The following is a 23,777-nucleotide window of genomic DNA, read 5'->3' on the forward strand; positions in this document are numbered from 1 at the left end:
CTTCATACTAAATTTAAAGCTCAAAATTCTGCCCAATGTGTCCAAATTATGTAAAACAAGAGAAGTTGTAATCTGCAGCACTGTATAAATTATATAAAGAATTATATTGTCCTTCCAAGGATTTCGGACATCCAAGTGTTTCATTTACAGTAATCATAACATACTACCATTGAGACTGATCAATTTTTTAAAAATCCCATTTTGCAGCTAAGAAGCCTGAGGCTAGCAAAGAACAGCTTGCATAAGGTCACCTAGTGACTTCATGAAAGAGGTGAAATATGAACTAGGAGCTCTCAACTCACATAGGTGGAAGCAATACTGGTGACCTGAAAAAAACAGTATACTGTTCATTGCTACAACAGGGCAGTGTCTGTGTCCACTGATAAATCATCAGTCTCTGGCATTTCTGGTTAAAAGTGGTCTTGGATAAGAGGTGTGAGGTAAAACCTCTGCTAACACCCTGGTGGGCTAAGACCGAGTCAGACTAATGGTTTCACTCAGTATAAAGCAACTTCAAAAGTCCAAATCCAGAAAGGGTGAAAAGTGGTCTTGGATAAGAGGTGTGAGGTAAAACCTCTGCTAAGACCCTGGTGGGCTAAGACCTAGTCAGGCTAATGGTTTCACTCAGTATAAGGCAACTTCAAAAGCCCAAGTCCAGAAAGGGTGAAAATATGCTCTGCATGTTGATCATACACATGGACAAACCGAAGCAGTCCCCCCTCCCCCACACGAACACTGTTACAAACATTAGGGTAGCCATACTGGATCAGACCACTGTCTAGCTAGCCCAGCTGCCTGTTTCCAACAGTTGCCCAGCCCAGGGCCACAGGGAAAGCCACGAGCAAGACTCAGCAGCCACAGTCCTCAGTGGTTAAATGCTCCCCAGCATCCTACATGGAGTTCAATTCAGTTATCATAATATATTTAATTCTGAACTGGGCCATAGATTGTGGATGAACAGACCCACAAAATGGGTCTAGGGACAGATAGGGGAGATTTCTCTACAAATCTAAAGGAAGTCGTTTGCAGACAAATATGACTGGGGGTACTGGGGGTGGATAGGAGAAGAAAGAGGGAAGGCTATGGGGACTGCCAGGGGAGGGAAAGAAGAAATGATGGGGGAGGTGGATGCAGGGGGGAATGAAAGCCCTGCCGCCAGTCCTTTCCCTTGCTTGTCAGGTTGAAAAGCCAGCAATAGACCATAAAACTCCATCATTCTGTCCAGCCCTCTTAATTCAGTCTGTAAGAACATGGGTGTGTAGCTGTCAGGTGTGACAATCTAGAAGGAAGGGTGCCTTTGCTATTCCCAACCCAAGAACCTAACAAACTGGGACTTCTATGTGGTATGCATCAAGTTTCCAATGAATTTGGAAAGATGCAACTGCTGGGGCTTTTTCCTTACATCCTCCTGGCTCCCTTTCTAACATCTTCCTACTGCCAACAGAAGCCTTCGTATATTTGTTTCTGGCTATTTCATCAGGAGCCAGAACTCTCACTTTTAGTAACATTAATGGAAAAAATGAATTTCCAAATGAGTCAGGCAGCCAGCAAAGAGCCATTTCCTTATACACAAACTTCCTGATTACAGGTTGACACCAATGCTGGAGAAGATTTGCTTGTAGGGTTCCCAATCCCCATGTGGGGGCAGGAGATCACCTGGTTTGGAGGCCCACCCCCTGCTTCAGGGTCATTAGAAAGCAGGAGAGCGGAGGAAAATGTCTGCTGGGCACTCCATTATTCCCTATGGAGACTGATTCCCATAGGGAATAATGTAGAATTGATCTGCAGGTATCTGGGGCTCTGGGAGGGCTGCATTTTGAGCTAGAAGCGCCTAATTTTCAGCATAGCATCCAGTGACTCTCCTCAAAACATCCTCCATGTTTCAAAAAGTTTGGACCAGGTAGTCCAATTCTATGAACCCCCAAAGAAGGTGCCCCTATCCTTCATTATTTCCAATGGAGACAAGGCATGCTGTCTCTTTAAATGTGATGGCCAGAACTCTCTTTGGAGTTCAATTATGCTTGTCACAACCTTGCTCCTAGCTCCACCCCCAATGTCTCCTGATTCCACCCCCAAAGTCCCCAGATATTTCTTGAATTGGACTTGGGAGGAAAAGATGACCTCTTAGAACACGGTAAGGGTCAGTACAATTGTGGAGCATGGGTCCCCTGACCTGTCACAGTACAGGCTTTGCTTGTCCCACAGGCCACATATAATGGTATCATAGGATCAGTTGCCATCTATATTGCATGCCACAGAGCTTGTGGCAGTGGAGCTGGCCTGAGGTGGTTGCTCAGGAAACTAAATATCTTACAGTCCAACTTCTTTAAAGCAAAGGAAAGTTGCCAGTTTGGCTGAGACTAAAATCTCAAGAGATGGCAGGTTAAGGACTGCAAGAAGATCCCATCCTGTAAGAATGCTCAGAAACAGTGAGGCTAAAGGGTACAGAAACAGCAGCAGTTCAAGGGCAGAGAAATGTGAAACAAGAGCAGTTCCGGGGTTGTGGGGGGAGGGGGAGGCCAGAAGAAAGGGACAGAAGATTGAAGGGAAAGGGGGCTAATTAAAGAGGACAAAATAAAGACGTTATACAGCATTCAAAAAGTGACTGAGCACTACTGTTAAGTTGTGCTAGCAACTATTCTCAGGAAGTAGGCAAGGAGCAAAGAAGGCACAGGCTTGTTAATCCATAATTTAGTTAAACATTTATACCCTACTTTTGCTTTTGGTTTAAAACATTACAAATTGCAGCCAGATAGAATTAGCAAAACAAAATAAATGCTTCCAACCCCCTCCCCACCTCCCCTGCTGTCCTAAACCCTGGCAAGAGACTTTCTGCCAATTAGCGCTTCTTTTATCACAAAAATCTGCCGGCTGGTAAAGAGGCCACTGGAGGCAATTGGATCTTCTGTGGTGGCACTAGGGTTCTGGAATGCCCTCCTGACAGCACTCTGCCTGGCATCACGTATAAACCTTTTGATCTGCCCAGGCATGGGGATTTTTTTTTGTGTGATTCCTCATTTACTGTGCTTAAAAACTTTTTTACAACCACATCTTGGGGTGCGGTCAGATGTCCAAAAAACCCCGCTACAGTTGGTGAATTTTTTATCATATGTTTATCATGCTGCTTTTATTGATTTCTGCAACTGCTTTAGGCTTTTATGCTAATTGCTCCAACATTGTTCCAGGCAACTTTAACCATCTTCTGGAGAATGCAGCTAACCCAGATTATAAATAATGCCAGCAATACAAGCCTAAACAAGCAGGGCTTTTATTTGAGCAAAAACGCACAGGAACGCAGTCCTGGCTGGCTTGGTGTCAGGGGGTGTGTGGCCTAATATGCAAATGAGTTCCTGCTGGGCTTTTTCTACCAAAAACCGGTTGTGAAACAATGGTGACATCAGGAGGTGTTACATAATAATGCAAATTAGTTCCTGCTGGGCTTTTTCTACTCAAAAAAGCCCTGTAAACAAGTATATAAGGCTAAAAAGCTAAGGGAAAGAAAGGGACTGGGGCAAGTTGCTCACCTTGACTTTATCTAACTAGCTGGTTCTTTGGCTACTGGCTTCTAGTATGCATTTGTGATGCTTGGAGAACTAGAGACATTGCCAGCTTCCATGAACCTCACCAGTTTGAAGGTGGCAGACATGATACCAGATTCCATACCATATCCCATCTGTCTCAACATAGATGAGGAAACGCCCTGACTTGGATAGCCCAGGCAAACCCAATCTCGTCCGATCTTGGAAGCTAAGCAGGGTCTGTCCCAGCAAGTACTTGGATGGGAGACCTTCAAGGAATACCAGGGTCATGACACAGAGGCAGGAGATGACAAGCCACCTCTGAACATCTCTTGCCTTCAAGCCCCACTGGAGGTCACCAGAAGTCAGCTTGACTTGGTCGTGATGGGGGGGAGATAGATGAGGAAACATCCCCTTCCCCAACAGAAAGTACTCTGCACATGCTCAGTGTTCTAAGGTCTTTTTTTCAAAATACTTCTTTTCCTCACGGTAGAGGGACTCGCCACACACTCAGAAGCCCAATCCTTCAGTGCCAAGCCTTTTTGCAACATGACTCACAATGACTGGGAAATTACCTTTGAGCCAATTTTACTAGCAGCTCTTCTCCCATAACATTCCATGAAGACTGAAAAAGTGGGGAGAGGGATGTACCCTCCCCCCTCCCAGCGCACACATATACGTACATACAGCTGCAAAAAGTCCCTACAAGCACACGGTGCTCTTTCATCCTAACTGTGCATCATGTGTTTTTAGGATTCCCAACAGTGAAAAGAGGAGTCTATACTACATTCACATTTTCATAAGCGCATGGAGCCTCTCCACACCTTCGAATGAACATGCATACACATCAGGGGCACAGCTTGCAGCCTTTGCACTGCTTTCACTTCCATTTAAGTCTTTTCAGATGTTCTGTCTTGGTGCTCTAACCATGCATAACAGAAGCAAGTGCTATGTAATCCAATATGCACCATCATCACCATTGCATGTGAAGGAGCAATGTGCATATTTTCCAGGCGCCTATAGCTCTGGTGAGTGTAAACACGTTCCCTCAAAAAAATTGATTCACGTGCAGCAAATTTGTACGAGCATGGAGAACATGCACACAAAATGGCAACCATACATATCAGAAAGGTTGTCTGTAGCACACATTTCTGGTACGCACAACTGGCGAACCAAAATGAAATGCCTGAAAAGGGCTTCAGTTGCCACGGGGACATTGTGTGAAAGGAGCTTGTCCCTTCTTTCTGCTGAAAGCAATCCTTGGTGGGACTCCTCCCCTGCTGAGCCCAACATCTGCGCCCAGAACAGCTGTGCAGAGGCAGAGCAAGAGTTTAATCAGCTCTAAACATTACTCTACCCTTGAAGCAAGGGCTCCTCTCCCTGTGATAATGAGTCGCTGCCCATTAATCTCCCAGAAACAGCCCCCGCCCACCCATCCAGGCATAAATTGCTTTTTTTTTTAAGTGGCAAAAGCAAAAAGATGTTCCAAAAGGCACAAAACCATCACCCTTGATCAATAATTAGATCTGAAGCAGCAGCAAAGAAGCCTCTCCTAGAGAACATAAAAGAGAGACAAGCATAAGCCCTTTGCGTGTTATGCGTGCATAAGTGTGTGTTTTAATTCTTGCCATACAGAGACCTTAACCACCTTAAGTGATTAAGTAATTTCAGCCAGGCAGCTGCATTACACTGTTGCAGAAACACCACCAAGAGTCTCATGGGATTTTAAAGATTCAGGAAACGTGCACTGGCCTACTCATGCCACAACATAAAAATTGGTTAGTTTTAAAGGTGCAACTTGACTCCTGCTTTGTTCAACATATCTGTAAGACTTGGAACATTGTGATTCAAACTCTGAAATTTGAGTCACAAGCCCACAATGACCATGTAGCCAAGAACAATGCAAGGCGGGCTGGGGGACAAATGGAAACTAACAAGGTGGGTGCAGGGTGTTGGGGTTCTGTTATAGCCTGGTAAGGAGAAATGGGAAAATAAACTAAATTGTCTTGACTACATGAATTTTCCCACATTTCAGCTCAGCTCTTGAGCCAATTAATTATTACAACTTATAAAAAAGGGAGAGAACTAACAAGACTAGCAGGTAGCAGGTAAAAAATTAAAAAAATAAACCCATAAGATGTAATATTGCTGGCTTTTTCTTAAATGTGTGTTCAGGATTCTATGCACCAAGGAGAAATAAAAACAAAAAAAAAATGGCATCTCAGAAACTGACAGCCCTACAGCCTGTCCCACAGATTAGTAATTTTCAAATTATGTGCCATGAAAAATAGTTCAATATGCCCATCTCTAGTGAAGCCTGCATGATTCATTGTTCTACCCTTGCCTCCTGGCAATCAGTCTCCACTGGGGAAAAATAATTCTACTACATTTCTATATTAAATAGCATTGGATTGTTCCACCTCATCCAAAACAGAGATGCAGTAGAATTACCTGGCCTTACAGGAGGCTGCTCAATGCATCTCTGCATGAGTCACTGTCCTGGGTTTGCCTCTTTCCACTCAGGAAGAGGGACTGGGCTTAACTTCTGAAGACAAATTAATTATATTCCAGTGCTCTCCAATAATAAACATTTTTGGCACTAACAGAGAAGCGTGCCTCCAATTTCAATTCAGAAAAAAGTATGCATCCTCTATAAGAAATTTGGTAGGCTGTGGCCTCATTTTGCGTGTGCATATTCCGCTCATAGTGAACTCGCTGCACATGACTTACCCATGGTGGAGAGCATTCACTTTGTTTTCAGATCTGTTTCCTGTCTTCTGATTCCCAGGACAATCCTGCACCTTTGAACAACTGGGGAGCAGGGAGACATTCAGCAACTGCAGCTTCTCTCTTGTAACAATGACACTAATGGAGAAGATTTCTGCCTGCTATTAGGAAGAATAACCTCTTCAAGGCAGCAGATCTGACAAATTCAACCACCTTCTGGATGCATACATCATCAGTCCATTCTGTGGAGCTTTGCGGATGGACGCAGCATGCAGCACTGGTTCCCAAGAAGAAGGGGGGGCTTCTTCTACCAGCACATGGGCAGTGATGTTATCCAAATGATGGTAGGACTGATCAGGATTTGTGACAACTGATAGGTGTGGGGAAAGCCAGGAGAATAGCCATTGCCCAGGAACCACAGTTCCTCTCATCCCTGAAGCCTGCCTGACAAGTGAAAGGGCCCTAGATAACAGTAGAAGTCCACATTTACTGAACTAGCCCAGATAAGTCATGGAAATGCATTTGTACCTCTGACATTGTAAGAGAGAAGCCTGCTTCCAGTTTCAATCCACAAAATAAATGGGCTCCAGGAATAAAAAACTCTGGGGTATCCAATAGTCATTAGGTACAGAATGATATTGCCAAGGTCCCAGATTATCTAGCTCCCCCTCAAAGGAGATATGTGTTAGCTCCAGCCCCCTATCTCTCAACTGTAACAATACCATCCCACAGAAGGGCCTTTTTTTATGGCCCGTTGCAATATATTTCCTTCAGCAGTCGTTGAGGGCCGCTTTGGAAAGGTGCCTATGGCTGAGCGGGTTTGTCCTTGTAGTGCATATAAAGTTGAAACGATTGACCATGTTTTGTTTGGGTGTGGCCTATACCCTGGCATACGAGCCAGGTACATTTATTCTTTGTTGGAGGGATGTCTCGGGTTTTCTGATTTCAAAATCAGAAATACGCTGTTATCAGATTTTATCCCCCAATTCACAATTAATTGTGCCAAATTTATGGTGGCAGCTAGGAGAATTCGTGGGGATTATGTAAAGAAGGGGTCTTGAACTGACTGTTCTTTGAATATTTCCAAGCTTGTATTTTATCTTTTCTTAAATGCCTGAGTACTCTGTATACCATCACAAATGCTACTGAAACTGATATAAATACAGAGACCATACATAAAGTTGCCAAATTTTGTTCCCATGCAATCAAATTGCATTTTATGGTTCTTACAAGTTAATGTCGAGGTAACAGATAATAATTTTAACCAGTGTATTCTAGTTAATATTTTTTCTGGAGCTGTATAATTTTTAAATTTTTTATTATATGTACTATATTTATTAAGCTAGAAGATGTTTGACCACTACTGTATTATTTGTCATATCTCATTATTCATACTAATGTCCTATATTTTATTTTCACATTTATTTTTTAAATATCTTAGGTTTCACCTATTTAGGTCCATCTTGATTTTTACAATTTTTATGTGGTTGTTGTTGGCCTGCATTGTGAAGATATTTAGAAGATGAAGAAGATGATATTGGATTTCTATCCCGCCCTCCACTCCGAAGAGTCTCAGAGCGGCTCACAATCTCCTTTACCTTCCTCCCCCACAACAGACACTCTGTGAGGTGGGTGGGGCTGGAGAGGGCTCTCACAGCAGCTGCCCTTTCAAGGACAACCTCTGCCAGAGCTATGGCGGACCCAAGGCCATGCTAGCAGGTGCAAGTGGAGGAGTGGGGAATCAAACCCGGTTCTCCCAGATAAGAGTCCGCACACTTAACCATTACACCAAACTGGCTGTGTATTTAGTCATGGACCGTAATAAAGCAAACTGAACTGAACTAGTCATTAGGTATGAATTATCTGTTTATCTGGCTCTGGATTTAATAATGAAAACAGTACAACTGAGTGATTGTGATCATACTATGGGTCTCAGGGATATCCATCTGTTTTATTCCCTGTCATGGAGAATGACACAGTTCAAGAGATTAAAATGTAGTGATCAAAACCAACAAGCTTTGAGCACCTGCAGCACCAGCATTGAAGCTGCTGCCAGTGCCATTCCTCTTGAAGGCAAATCATGTCCAACAAATTTAAAAGGGGCCTCTTAGAGATTGTGGAAGCAAACAGTGCACTTGGTTGCCAAACAGGAACAGTACATGGCCTGCAGTTTTTCTTCAAGGGTTCAACTTTTGCTAGAAGGATGTACGCATAAATATCAAACAGCCAACCACAACCCAAACTGTTTTGGAGTTAGAACTGCTAATACTTCTTACTCATACCTTAAGAAATGCTTTTGAATTTGTTAGAGAACTACAGTTCAACAACCTGTTAGCTCTGACTTTATAAGAAGGGCTGAGTCACACATTACAACTTCCTTGCTGCTTTCATGTGTCAAATCAACATATGTGATCTGAGAGTTTTGTGCTTGGAAAGTCATTTCAAAGTGTGAGGGGTCCCAATTTGGACTGGGACCCTGGCACATTGGAGAGGAGGCTTAAGGCTTTCCTCCTGACCTGAAATCGCCCAGCAGAGCTATTTGCCAGGTTGGGGAAACTTCCATGTAACTCATTTGTACATGCAGGTTTCCCTGCCAGAGAAAACAGCAGGTTCTGAGGCGATTTAAGTTTGGCAGGAGGCTTAAGACACGCCCCACCGCCTTCTCCAGGTTTATTGCACTTCTGAGCCAAACTGGCCTGTGAGTGCTAAAGAACTTCCAATGCATTTGTGATCATAGTGGTACCCATGATGTTCACATAGAAGATATGAAGACTTGGGAACGTGAATCAGCAGCTTGTTTCTCCTTGTAGTAGCCTAACTTTCAATCCTTGAAGAAACCCCTTCATTGGAGCTTTTATCCACTCTGGCAAGATGAAACCAAACACAGAACTATGACTAAAAGACAAACAGCTACAACTTGTAGCATCCAGAGTAGCCCACAGAGTTGATGGCCTTATAAACTCTGCTCTGTAACTGGCCAATAACTTTCATTCTAACAGAATGAGATTTGTTCCCATTTGCCAAAGCACACAGCAACATGTTCAGTTTAATCCTGGAGTGCCCTTCAGGGATAGAGGAAGATCATACCTGGAATCCATTGGGCCTTGAGATCATGAAACAGTCATTGTTTCCTTATGTAGGTTGCTTTATCAATCCAGAGACCCCCTGGAAGTGTGGTTCACTTCACCCAACTCAGGGTTTCACTCTGTTAGACAGGAGAAGAGCCACGACTACGCTACAACCTGCTTCCTATTTCTACCATCTTCTTCTCCTGCCAGCCCTCTCCCATTTCCCCCTCCTCCCTTTTTATAGCTCCAGCTTCACACCTGGCCCTTGGGTTAAGCTTTACCCTCTTCCCCTCTGTTCCGTTGTCACGATCTGAGGCCTAGTGCAGCCTCGAGAGTAGGGAGAAGCCTGCCTAGGAGTTGCTAGAGGGCCTACATTTCCCAGGATTCCTTCTGTCCCTCTGATTGGGTAAAGAGGATTTGGAGGGAAAACTTACTCCAGAGGGGTAGGACCCAGGAGGAAAGCATAATAGGCCTGGCAGAAAAGGAAGGGTGTTCTCTCTGGGAAAGGCTGCAGGAGAGAAAGCAGCAGGACTCCTGATTCTTTACCCAAGGGGGTGAGTTTTGGCATTAGGAAAGCAAACATTCAACAAGTCACCGTAGGGCGTTTCTTTTTGTTTGGCACCAACCTTTACTGTTTATAGATTCACTGCACTGTTTATCACTCACTGTAAATAAACTGTTGTTGTTGTTTGACTGCCTGGGTCCTCACATCTCCTTAGTTGCAGTTAAAAAGATTTTATTAAAAGGAAGATACAGGGATGGTTGGGTGCTCTGGGCCTTCCCATAAAGACCTTACCAGAGTGGTGCAGCCTGTAAAAGGTGCTTCCAAGGCCCCTGCTGTGTGATGTCTGTCCTGCCTCAAAACCCTGGGCCCAAAGAGTCATTGTTCCCCCACCCAGACCTGTTCACTGCTTCCACACCCTTTGAGCTTCCATGGGCCAGTCTGCAAAGGCTGCCCTTTTGCTGAGGCTGCTGCCCGTGTCTTCCCTTGGTCCTACACTGCTCCACTCAGGTGAGTTGTCACTCGGCCCTAGGGCCTGCCCCGCCCTGCCAAGGTAGTCTGCCACACATCCCTTTGCCTCTGCTCTTATGCTTTGTTTCTCCTTTGCTTCTGCAGAATATTGAGTATCTGGGAAATAAAGCAGCCTCTGTCCTGAGAGAATGACTTGCCTGATGTGGCTCAGTTTGGTGTAGTGGTTAAGTGTGCGGACTCTTATCTGGGAGAACCAGGTTTGATTCCCCACTCCTCCACTTGCACCTGCTGGCATGGCCTTGGGTCAGCCATAGCTCTGGCAGAGGTTGTCCTTGAAAGGGCAGCTGCTGTGAGATTCCTCTCAGCCCCACCTACCTCACAGGGTGTCTGCTGTGGGGGAGGGAGATAAAGGAGATTGTGAGCTGCTCTGAGACTCTTGAGTGGAGGGCAGAATATAAATCCAATGTCGTTGTTGTCATCTTCTTCATGCAAGAGGCAAGGTGAGACAGCTAACATGGGAGGAAGATTTTGAATGCCATTAAGGGCACCAGAACAGGAGAAAGACCAGTCTGAGCCATGCAGCACTGTCCAATGGGATGCAGGCTGGCACAAGTTCCATTGCAAACAGAAGCTGGACAAGAGCACTAATCATTTGTTTCAGTGATGCTGGAGCAATAAAAGTCATGCCAGATTGTGCCCCACATTAAATAACAATGAGAGAGGAGCTGTTTGGCTTTTCTGCCGCAGGCACCTAAACACCTTGAGGGCAGCCCTGAAGACAGCTTTCTCTCAGACACACACCAAAAAAGATTCATCACTGGTAGTGACTCAGAAGAAGCTCCCCACCTTGAACTGGGATATCTGGGATGGAGGCTGCTCTCGTTTGGGGAGCCATTTCCCTCCAGAGACCAAGAGAAAATCTGCTCAGAGAGCATTAATTCTAGCAATCTGTTCCCACTCAGTCTTCTTTAGCCTGACAGAAGCAAGACAAGCTCACACCTGCTCAGCCTAGATGTTCTGGATGAAGAGGGCTCAGAGCAGAAACCTGTCTGCTGCAATCCATCTAAGCCCAAGAGAACTCTGGGTAGGATGCAAACACCCAAAAGGAATAAAAAAGAGGAAAGAATCTTTCCTGCAACCATTGGCTGCCTGTTCAGCACACCTAGAAGGCTACACAGGGGAGCCACACAAGCACTGAGCTTTCTGTTATGCTCAAGAAACCTTGCCAGTCAAACACAGCCTACCAAAAATGGAGCCAGATCCACATTTTACATAAAATGACAATAAGGCAACATTTTAGATAGAATTCAGATAGGAGCCTTTACGGCACACAGTCATTTTACAGTCTGCTCATATGTCAAGATCTATCCATGCTAAGTAGAGTGGGCCTATATTGAGGGGAGGGAACATTACAGACACCATCCTGAGCTTGAATTAAAATGTACTAAATAAGCACACCCACGTGTCTTCAAGAGAGCATAAGCCTCAGACTTCTTTCTGCAGCACTTAGCCATCTGAAAATCTCTCAAAGCTAGTAGTGAAAGCCAGTGGGCAAGAGCATGCACAAAGTATGGAATGTGAGAACCATCCAAATCTGAAGCCTGCTCAGAATGCACATTAAAAAAAAATAAAGGACTCACATTAGAAGGACTTTCCAGTTTCCAAATCACCAACACCCTTCCACTCTAAGCCTTCTATGGAAACAATCCAGGTCTTTTCCCATAAAGACTAGAAACCATATTTTGAGTGAAAGCTAAATGCCTGGGCCTCCTCAGTGCTAAAGAAACTAAGTACATGTTGCAGTTTTTAAGGAGGCCACATTGGCTTTGAATGATATCAAGTGAAGGCGAGGTGTTGAGGGGGAGGGGTGTTCAGGTGCTTAACCTTCTCTATGCCTGCTGCTTCCCTGCTTCAAATCACTCTCCCCCAGCTGCTTCCAACCATCACAGGGCTCCTGAAGTGTATTTAGCATTGCAGACATGAATCTGGAGCCCTTTGAGGGAAGAGAAGCTGAACATGAAGCTGAATGATGAAGTGGCATGTCTTAATTTAAAAACAAAGTCCCAGGGCATCATTTAGCTGTCTTTGTGTGTAATACTCCTATTTTCCTAATCTCAGGCTAACAGCTCACCTTGCAGCAAGAAATTCTGTAAGTTTGATATGTCTTGCATGAAGGAACAGGGCAGAACTTGTGACAAAAAGTCCTTTTTTTTTTTTGACAGAGCAACTTAGAAAAAGCCTCTCAGCTCTCTGCTCACCTGGGGAGGTGGGGGGGAAGCATCACCATCGCATACAAAAATAGCTGTGCAAGTTGGATCAGATCCCGTCTGACTGGGCAGCAAAGCAGAGAGGGAGGGGATTTTTTTTTAAGGGCAGTGGATTGAGAAAAGCATGCCCTATAACATTCATACATTTTCTTTTCCCTTCCGTCAACTCTGGACAAAACAGTTTAGCAAGGGGATGAGCTGCTCAGCAGGTCACCACCTCACCCCACCCCGGAGAACTGGTGGTGGAAAGTGCCATCAACTTGCAGTCACCTTATGATGGCCCCGTAGGGTTTCAAGGGAAGAGATGAACAGATGGAGTTTGCCATTGCCTGCCTCTGTGTAGCAACTCTGGACTTCCTTGGTGCTCTCCCATCCAAGTACTAACCAGGGCAGACCTTGCTTAGCTTCAGTGATCTGACAAGATCAGATCCATGTGAGGGCTCAGGAGAATGAGACCTCAGAAAAAGAGTGCCCAACACCCCAGATACTCACTTTCCTCTGACACAGGAGGTCCGACATTGTAGCTGTTTGCTCCCAAAAGAGCCAGGTAGGTTTCCCAAACACTCGCCAGTCACACCCTCAGGGCACTGAAGTAGTAGCAAAACTTTTCCACCCATAAAAACTAATATAAGTTCAGGCTGACTGAAATTCACTCTGTTCCTTATCGCTTAAGTGAGGGGGCCACCCAAGATGTGCTGCACAGATAGAGTCTGACCTTCTGGAAGACAGAGATTACAGAAAACATACCCCTGAGCTGACAGACTTTACGACACTTCGCCTGCAAGGCCTTATCTTGGCACACAGCTCAAAAACAAGTACGCAGCTCCACAGAACCTACCCAGATTGGTACACTGAGAATGGAATGGAGCAGATAATCATACTTAGGACTGACGCAGCTCATTTCCAGCATCCAAAACACTTCACAGAGATTATCTCAGGAATATATACAACAGCCTTGCAAAGTAGTCCAAGAATCTCCATATTGCAGGTGAAGGCAGGATGTGGTTTGAAGATGAGTGGGAGGGGGCTTGCCCAGGTTCATTTATAGCGAATTTTTTGGCTGCCATGAGGTCTGCAGGACGCACTTGCCAGCTAGGCTATGACAGCTCTCAAATCCATGCTCAGCTAATCATGCAGTGAAGCTGTTAGAATCATGTAGGAATCACTTTGAACATAGAGAAAAGGAAAATATCTGGCCAGCAGTTTTTCCAGGGTTCCCAACTGCAGAGAAAACTATGCAGGTAGGGTCTTATGCAGATGTTGAGCTGAACAAATGGAGAACAGAAGCAGGAACAGTGTGCATGACACGCCTCATCGTACTGTAGTAAAATGAATAGTAGAGTTAACTGGGACCTGATTATGGGTTGGAGGAAAACTCTACCTCTTAGACTGTTCTCTTTTCTTGCTTTCAGTCTCTGTGTTAGTCTGAAGTTGACTGAAGTAAAGCAGTTGTGTTACATTCAGTAATGTGCAAGTACAAACTAGGGTTGCCAGCTTCCAGGTGGGGCCTGGAGACCTCCCACTTTTACAACTGATCTCTAGCTGACAGAGATCAGCTCCCCTGGAGAAAATAGCTGCTTTGAAGGCTGGACTCCTCTCCTGAAACCCCACCCTCTCCAGGTTTTTTCCAATCCAGACCTGACAACCCTAGCACCAAGTACAGTGGGATCACAAAAGTATATTCAAAGCCACTTTAGTAATATCCTTTTGCTGACTTAACCTTGTCAAAACAAGGTTTAGAACCCAACTATGTTACATTTTTCTGTTTTCAAACATACAAGGGTCAAAACAGGATTTCATACATGTTGCTTCTGGTGTGTTTCTGTCTGCTCAGCATTCTCATTTCTGTGGTGTAGCAGCCTCTGGAATTACAGCAACAGCTGTTGCTATAGCTGTGGTTTGTTAATTATGAGCACACAAATCATGGCTTCTGCTTTAGGCAGGCTGCAAACCATAATTTGCCAATTCAGTGCAATCCTAAACAGGTCTAATCAGAATCCTGTTGAAGGTATCTCAGTGGATCTTACTCCCAGGAAAGTGTTTTTGGGATTGCACAGAAAGAGGGCCTAGCTACATGACCTACTTTTCCCAGGTGCATGATGTACTTTTCTCAACCAGTTTGGCATAGTGGTTAAATGCACAGATTCGAATCTGGACAACTGGGTTTGATTCCCCACCCCTCCACATGCAGCCAGTAGGGTGACCCTTGGGTCAGCCGCAGTTCTCTCAGAGCTGTTCTCTCCAGAGCAGTTCTCTCAGAGCTCTCTCAGCCCCACCTACCTCACAGGGTGTCTGTTGTGGGGAGAGGAAAGGAAGGAGATTGTAAGCCATTCTGAGACTCCATGTGAAGAGAGGGGCATAAATCCAATCTCCTCCACTTCTTTTCTTCTTCATTCTTAGGTCCAGCCAACAGATGTGTTTTGGGAGTGTTTGGAATTTAACTTCCAGGTGTGTGCGTGGTCTTGATTTGGGGGCTTCAGTTACTCCCCTTGAGTCATTTTACCAACCTGCAACATCTCTGGGGAGCTGCCATTAGTTGCACTGAGGAAACGTAACGTACTGACAGGCTACCCATAAGGCTTTCCAGTGTGGCAAATATCAAGGCTGTTTCAGATCAGGAAAATGTCATGTGAGCTATAAGCCCTGTCTTTCTGCATGCTGCAGTCTTGTTCCAAGTTGGGTCCCCAAGGCACCTGAGAGTCACAGAATTTGTAGCTCATGTCTGTTGACTGGTCTCAGGGATACATCAGGGGAAAGTGTATCATGTAATTCTGATTCATTCTTTAGGAGCAGGAGAACTGGGTATCTCTAGGTGTGTCTTGTAACTACTTCCCCCAGGTTCCAAATCTTGTGCAGAAACTGGCCAGGCATCTCTTCCCGAGGAGCCGAAACTGTATTCTAAATGAAAACTGGCATGTTAAGGGCCAAGATGCAAACATTCATATTTCTGCTGCATTCACATATTTAATGGGCACCCTTCTTCATTCCCGGCTTTAATAGAAGAATCTGAGAGTTCAACACCTCTTTCCTGCACTCTGTTTCTGCTGCTGAATGCTCCATCCCCTGCTTCACTTGTAAGCAACTCAGATGTGTGGGGGGAAAAAACACATCTCCTCCATTGCCATGCCTAGTGTGCCCTTTAAAAAAAAAAAATGAAAAACACCTGTTGTCGAAGGCACAGAAGTTTGAATGGAGGAATACGCGAGAGGGACTGCAATTTTTTCTCCTACCAGTTTCAGATCAGTCCCCTGTCCTGCCTTTTTTCACTGTGCAAGAAAAAAGTATGGAGCGCTTCTCCTGTGAATAGGGAAACAACTACATGGATTTTTTTAAAAGCATGGTGAAAGAACAGTCTGATGCTGCAAAGAAAAATACTGCATCAGAACGTGGAATGTTAGATCTATGAATCAAGGTAAGCTAGATGTGGTCAAACAAGACATGGCAAGACTGAACATCGACATCTTGGGAATCAGTGAACTAAAACGGATAGGAAGGGTTAATTTAACTCAGAGGATCACTACATCTATTATTGTGGGCAAAAGTCCCGTAGAAGAAATGGTGTGGCCTTTATAGTTAACAAGAGAGTGAGGAAGGCAGTAATGGGATACAATCTCAAAAATGACAGAATGATCTCGGTCTGTATCTAAGGCAAACCATTCAATATCACAGTAATCCAAGTCTATGCCCCAACCACTGACGCAGAAGAGGCTGAAGTAGATGAAGATCTACAACACCTTCTAGAATTAACACCAAAAAAAGATGTCCTCCTCATCATAGGGGACTGGAATGCCAAAGTAGGAAGTCAAAAGGTGACCAGAACAACTGACAAGTTTGGCCTTGGAGAACAAAATGAAGCTGGGCAAAAGCTAATAGAGTTTTGTCAAGAGAACAAGCTGGTCATAGCGAACACCCTCTTCCAACAACCTAAAAGGCGACTCTACATATGGACATCACCTGATGGGCAACACAGAAATCAGACTGATTATATACTCTGCAGTCAAAGATGGAGAAGCTCCTTACAGTCAGCAAAAACAAGACCTGGAGCTGACTGTGGCTCAGATCATGAGCTACTCATTGCAAAATTCAGGCTTAAACTGAAGAAAACTGGGGAAGCCATTAGGACATTCAGGGGAAGCCATTAGGACATTCATCCCTTATGAATATACAGTGGAGGTGAAGAATAGGTTTAAGGAACTAGAGTTGATAGACAAGAGTGCCTGAAGAACTATGGACGGAGGTTTGTGACATTGTACAGAAGGCAGCAATCAGCACCATCCCAAAGAAATGCAAGAAAGCAAAGTGGCTTTCTGATGAGGCTTTACTAATAGCTAAGGAAAGAAGAAAAGCGAAAGGCAAAGGTGAAAAAGAAAGATTCACCCAGCTGAATGTAGATTTCCAGAGAACAGCATGGAGAGATAAGGAGGCCTTCCTGAAGGAACAATGCAAAACAATGGAGGAAAATAATAGAATGGGAAGGACAAGAGATCTATTCAAGAAAATTGGAGAAATCAAGGGAATGTTTCATGCAAAGATGGCCATGATAAAGGACAAAAATGGTAGGGACCTAACAGAAGCAGAAGAGATCAGGAAGAGGTGCCAAGAATACACAGAAGAATTATACAAGAAGGATCTCAATGTCCCAGACAACCATGACAGTGAAATCAATGACCTTGAGCCAAACATCCTGGAGAGTGAAGTCAAATGGGCTTTAGAAAGCATTACTAACAACAAAGTGAGCGGAGATGATGGTATCCCAGTTGAGCTATTCAAAGTCCTAAAAGATGATGCTGTTAAAGTGATGCACACATTATGTCAACAAATTTGGAAAACACAACAGTGGCCACAAGATTGGAAAAGATTGGTTTATATTCCAATCCCAAAGAAGGGTAATACCAAGGAATGTTCAAACTATCGCACCATTGCACTCATTTCACATGCTAGCAAGGTCATGTTAAAGATCCTACAAGCTAGGCTTCAGCAGTATGTAGATTGATAACTACCAGAAATTCAAGCTGAGTTTCGGAGAGGTAGAGGAACTAGAGATCAAATTGCCAACATTTGATGGATTATGGAGAAAGCACGGGAGTATCAGAAAAAGTCTATTTCTGCTTCATTGACTATGCTAAAGCCTTTGATTGTGTGGATCACAACAAACTGTGGCAAGTCCTTAAAGAGATGGGAATACCAGACCACCTCACATGTCTCCTGAAAAACCTGTATAAGGGTCAAGAAGCAACTGTCAGAACGGGATATGGAACAACTGATTGGTTTAGAATAGGAAAAGGAGTCCGACAAGGATGTATATTGTCACCCTGCTTATTTAATTTATATGCAGAGTACATCATGCGGAATGCTGGCCTGGAAGAAGCACAAGCCAGAATTAATATTGCCGGGAAAAACATCAACAACCTCAGGTATGCAGATGACACTACTTTAATGGCAGAAAGTGAATAGGACCTAAAGAACCTCTTGTTGAGGGTGAAAGAGGAGAGCACAAAAGTAGGCTTGAAACTCAACATCAAAAAAACTAAGATCATGGCATCTGGCCCCATCAAACCTTGGCAAATAGAAGGGGAAGACATGGAAGTAGTGACAGACTTCACATTTCTGGGATCAAAGATCACTGCAGATGGTGACTGTAGCCATGAAATTAAAAGATGTTTGCTGCTTGGGAGGACAGCTATGGCAAACCTGGGCAGTATAATAAAAAGTAGAGACATCACCCTGCCAACAAAAGTCTGTATAGTTAAAGCGATGGTATTCCCAGTAGTAATGTATGACTGTGAGAGCTGGACCATAAGGAAGGCCGAGCGCAGAAGAATAGATGCTTTTGAGATGTGTGCTGGAGAGTCCCTTGGACTGCAAGAAGATCAAATCAATCAGTCCTAAGGGAAACCAACCCAAACTGTTCACTGGAACGTCAGATGCTGAAGCTGGAGCTCAAATACTTTGGCCACCAAATGAGAAGGGAGCACTCCCTGGAGAAGATCCTGATGCTAGGAAAGACAGAAGGCAAAAGAAGAAGGGGACGGCAAAAGATGAGATGGCTGGACAGTGTTACTGATGTAACAAACACGAATTTGAGCAGACTTCGGAGGATGGTAGAAGACAGGAGGGCCTGGCGTGGCTTTGTCCATGGGGTTGCAAAGAGTTGGACTCGACTGTGCGACTGAACAACAACAACAAAGCTTAAGTAACCTTGTTCACTCCCAGTTGCAGCCTCTGAGGCTGCTTCCCAATCAAACATAAACTGGGGACTGTTCCTTCCCCTGCATCTCATGTGGAACATTTCCTTTGGCTCTCATGCACAAGGGCAGCCAAGTCAACCTGAAGTATTTAATACCTAGATAACTCATGGTTTTTGTTAGCTATTTGCAGAAGGCAGAGGCCTCTGAACCCTGAGGAGATTTATGTACCTATCTAACAATTACTACTCTGTTTTAATCACATTCTTCCCAGAATACTCTCCCATTGATTTCTCAGTTACATCTCACTTCTTTTCCCTTATCTTTTTTAGCTTCTCAGAGTTGAAGAGGGGAGTTCATGGCCTGTCAATCACCTGGTTAGCTATTTCTCTTTTGCAGATGCACCCCTGTGCCAAAAGTGAAGAGATGGCTTAATATTACTGGGAGAGGAGGGGTGAGGGACAAGTAGAGTGACATCTGATTGTATTCTGGTGCCACAACAGAAGCACCATTTAGTCATGGCAAAAATTTTGAGGGGAAAAAATAAAAGTCCAGAAATAAACGGCATAAACCACTGCGCAAGCATCATAAGAATCAGCAGAATGCATTTTTAGTTTTAAGATGCAGGTCTGCCAGCTCCATAAATGGAGGCTTGCAAACTGTTACTGAGATTCTCTGGCCCAAAGACTGCTGGGAACATGTGAAGCTAGGGTTGCCAACCTCCAGATGGTGGCTGGAGATCTTCTGCTATTACAACTTACCCCCAGATGGCAGAAATCAGTTCACCTGGAGAAAATGGCTGCTTTGGAAGGTAAATATGGCATTATACCCCACTGAAGTACCTCCCCTACCCAAACCCCACCTTCCTCAAGATCCACCCCCAAAATCTCCAGGTCTTTTCCAATCAGAAGCTGGCAACCCTACTGTGAGCAGAAGTATTTGCAGAGCTATGCAAAATCTCCAGGTCTTTCCCAATTCTAAGCAACCCTACTGTGAGCAGAAGTATTTGCAGAGCTATGCAAAATCTCAAGTTCTGTGCAAAGGCAGAGGTGTATGGAATGCCATATCGGGAGCAGAATTCATCTTTCAAAAATCTCAGCAGTCATTAAAAACCAAATTTCTAGTCCTCAGATTGCAGATAGTAGTATTTATTCATTCTTAATTCTATGCTTAAGGCTGAGGGGGGAAGAGCTAGAACCCCCATTCCCTACCAGCATTGACATGTCAATGGGGGGGAAATTGGAGTGGCTCTTTGGAATCACACCAATGCACAACATCACTTGGGAAACTGGAAATGGCATCAGCGTGACAGTCTAGGATTCACCCAAAACTCTTTGTTCGATCATAGAGTTTAGGGTCAATCCTAGAGAGTCATCCTAACACAATGATGACACTTCACATTTTGTGCTGGAAGTGACCCTGTATGTAAATACAGCACCAAAGAAATTGCCCTTGCCCCTAAAGTGATCCTGCCAGGTTTCCAGCTATGACCAGCAACCCAACTTTAAAGCCTAGTTCTCACAAACAGTTGTAAATCAGTTGTATCATTGTAAATCAGTGCCTGAGTTGTTCCACAACAGGCTGCATATGGGGGTTGAGCCCCTCCGTACATTCAGGGCTTTTTTTGAGCAGGAATGCACAGGAACGCAGTTCCGGCTCGCTTGGCTTCAGGTGGCGTGGCCTGTGCAAATGAGCTTCTGCTAGGCTTTTTCTACAAAAAAGCCCTATGCTAAACAATGGTGATGTTAGGGGGTGAGGCCTAATATGAAAATGAGTTCCTGCTGGGCTTTTTCTACAAAAAAGGCCCTGCGTATATTAAAAAAAAATTACTGTGCCCAGAAATCCTGCATATCAAGGAGATTGGCAAACTTACTGACAAGGCACTTCTCATTCCACTTTCCCCCCCTTTGAAGGTAGGGCTGCCAACTCTGGGTTGGGAAATAACTAAAGAAAACTTCTTTCTTGTTTTCTATGTGCATGGCTAGACTTCTGTCTGATATACCTGTTTATTTTATTTTAACATGTGGGGTTCCTCCCCAATATTGTGAAGTGGAGCATTCCTTCATGAGTGTCAGTACATGCAGTCTGTAACAGAACAGCTGCACAAACTCATCTGCTGTTTTTGAAAACTAGGCCTTTGGCTTAGACTGTCCTTATATCTTTAAATATTAGAAATTTACTTTTTTATTAACAAAAAAAAGCTGGGAAGGTGGCATGAACAAGGTTTCCATGTACCATGGGGGTTTCATGATTCACAGAAGGAGAATAACAAAGTTTGGGTCTAGTGGCACCTTTAAAACCAACAAAGTTTTATTCTGGGTATAAGTTTTTATATGCATTAACACTTCTTCGGATACCAGAATAAGTTATGGTTAGTAACAAAGATCCAAAAGCTTGCATGATTTACAGGCAACCCTAAACAGAGTTACTCAGCTCTAAATCCATTCAAGTCGATGAGTGCTTTTTAGCAGAGAGAAGAGTATACACAACATCAGGTTTAAGAATCAGCAATGATATCAACAGAACTGCAGCTCATGAGGTCAGAGATGCCCTCGCCCATTCAATCCACTTCAGTTTACAGGAGTTTTAGATGGCAAGGCACCACCTGGTGGCCACTTAAAACCTCACCACACTGTTTTTACCATAGACCACAGAGACAGTGTGATGATCAATCATACCTTATCATGGTTTGCAGAGATGTGCTGGGCTGCTTTCCATCACCAACCCTCCCTGCCAAGTACAGCTGCCAACTCTGGGTTGGGAAAGTCCTGGAGACTTTGGGCTGGAGCTTGAGGAGAGACTGGCATTTGGGGAGCACAGGGACCCCCTGAGCAGGTTAAAAATAATGCCATAGAATCCACTTACCCTTTTCTTTCCAGGGGAACTGATTTCTGTAATCTGGCAATCAGCTGTACTTCTGGAAGCTCTCCAGGCCCTACCTGGAGGTTGGCAAACTTACTGCCAAGGCTCTTTTCTCTCCCCCCCTCCACCTTGAGGGTAGGGCTGCCAAATCTGGATTGGGAAATACCTAGAGATTTGGGGGGGGGGTGGAGCCTGCGGAGGGGTGGATTTGGGGAGGGGGGAGACGTCAGAGGGGTATAATACCACAGAAGCCACCTTTCAAAGCAGCCCTTTTCTCTATGGAGAGCAATCTCTGTTGTCTGGAGATCAAACTCTAATTTTGAGACCTCCAGGCTCTACCTGGAGGTCTGCAACCTCAGCAGTTACCCACTCCAGACCTTTTCAAACCCATTGGGCCACATCAAGCTACAAGCCACACTGTGGGGCCCAGAGCACCCATTCCCAGGAGCATCTGCTGCCTCTGCTGCCCCGTGCTCTGCTTAAAATAATCTGGCGGCATTCCCCCTCCTCGTCCATGGGGAAAGCCCCGGGGAGGAGCCCAGATACAGTATCCAAAAACACAGAAGCCCTCTCCTGCTGCCAGTTCTTCTCTCTGTCAGATGGCACACAGCAGAAGCTGCTGGCTGCACTCCTGTCCGTGGCTGTCAACCAAGGACACAAAGGCTGGTGCTCCTGGCAAGCCCAGCTCAGAGGATGGTCAAGGGACTGGGGCAGGTGCTTGGAGGGATTAAACAGGGCAGCCAGCTTAACAAACAGGGACACCCAGAGCTCTAGGACCTGGGAGATAAGTAGCACAAAGGTGTGGAGGCTCAGAAGGACTGGAAAACCAGCCAGCCAAAGCAGAGACTTCATTCTTACAGGAGGATCCTGCAGAGAGCAATTCAAAATCCAGCATGCAAGTCTCCTTTTAGAAATGTATGAAATGCTATGAAGAGTCTCAGGCATCATGCACCTCTGGTACTGCCAAACTGAGTCCTGGATATTCTATTCTACTCTTAGGAGGGGAAAGACAGGTGTGTGCAGGAGCTGCTAAGTGTTTCTGTGTATACACAGACACAGCGCCTGAGATGGCATCCCCAGAGGGTTTCCAGAAAACTTAGGAAATATCTGTGGAGCCAAAAGACTTTGGGGGTGGAGCCAGGAGTAAGGGTGTGGCAAGGATGACTGAACTCCGAAGGGAGCTCTGGCCATCACAGTTAAAGGGACCACATTCCTCTAAAATGCCTTCCCTTCGTTGGAAATAACAGATGAGGGGGCACGTTCTTTTGAGGTTCATAGAACTGGACCCCCTGGTCCAATCTTTTTGAAACTTGGGGTGTGTTTTGAGGCAAGGCACCAGATACTATGCTGAAAATGTGGTGCCTCTACCTCATAAAACAGCCCCCTTAGAGCACAAGATATCCATGGATTGATTCACCATTATACCCTATGGGAACCAATCTCCACAGGGTATAATGGAGTACTCAGCAGACATTTCATCCTCTGCCCTGCTTTTTGATAACCCTGAAGAAGTGGGAAAGAGAGGGCCTTCAAGCCAGGGGATCCCCTGCTCCCAGCTGGGGATTGACAACCCTACATCCCCATCAAGGCAGGCCAGACACCCACTGCAACAGTGCCTCAAAACTTGCTCTTTTATTCTCCAGTAGGAGCAAAGGGCAGCCTTATTCTGGCTGGTCCAGGCTTGAGCCTGCACTGGCTCCACTTGGTACCTGTTTGCTTGCTTTTCACATGTGAAATCTAACCCAACCTCACGCCCGTAACTACAATGGAGCCCCAGGGGTCAGGGCCCCACCAATCAAACCACCATGTAACCTTTCTGGCCCCGCCAACTAGTCCTTTGTTGCTCACCACCACTCTGTTCAAGAGGCCTTTCTTTTTCCTCCTCCTCTTACCATCCAGCCTGATAAAAAGTTCAGGGGGAGATGAAAGCTTGTGCATAAATTTGTGATAATAAAAGGGATAATATGGCATTTGTTGTTTTTTTAGGGGCATTCACAGGATATTTTGAGAGTTGACACTGAGAGCCCAGCCCCCTGGCCCCCCTAAACAAAAAAATCCTGCCTTTGGCCCCACCAAATTTGAAATCCTGGCTATAGCCCTGCCCAGCCTGAGTCTTCTTTACCCACCCACCAACACCTGGCTTCCCTGACATGCTGGGCCTGCATCTGCCCAGCTTC

The 23,777-nt window shown here is 44.9% G+C and overlaps 1 protein-coding gene across 4 annotated transcripts in view; it reads right to left on the bottom strand.

The window, feature by feature from the left end:
* ANK1 (ankyrin 1) overlaps positions 1-23,777 on the bottom strand; it is a 228,175-nt gene that overhangs the window by 150,081 nt on the left and 54,317 nt on the right. The window contains exon 1 of one of the 4 annotated variants that reach the window (XM_060251580.1): positions 13,046-13,179. The exons of the other annotated variants lie outside the window; for them this stretch is intronic. Coding sequence (XP_060107563.1) covers positions 13,046-13,072 — 27 coding nt within the window. The 5' untranslated portion in view covers positions 13,073-13,179. Of the gene's footprint in view, positions 1-13,045; positions 13,180-23,777 lie in introns of those variants that run through there. 4 annotated transcript variants of the gene reach the window in all.

The sequence above is a fragment of the Heteronotia binoei genome, chromosome 12 (genome assembly GCF_032191835.1).
Source record: "Heteronotia binoei isolate CCM8104 ecotype False Entrance Well chromosome 12, APGP_CSIRO_Hbin_v1, whole genome shotgun sequence".
Taxonomy (NCBI): Eukaryota; Metazoa; Chordata; class Lepidosauria; order Squamata; family Gekkonidae; genus Heteronotia; species Heteronotia binoei.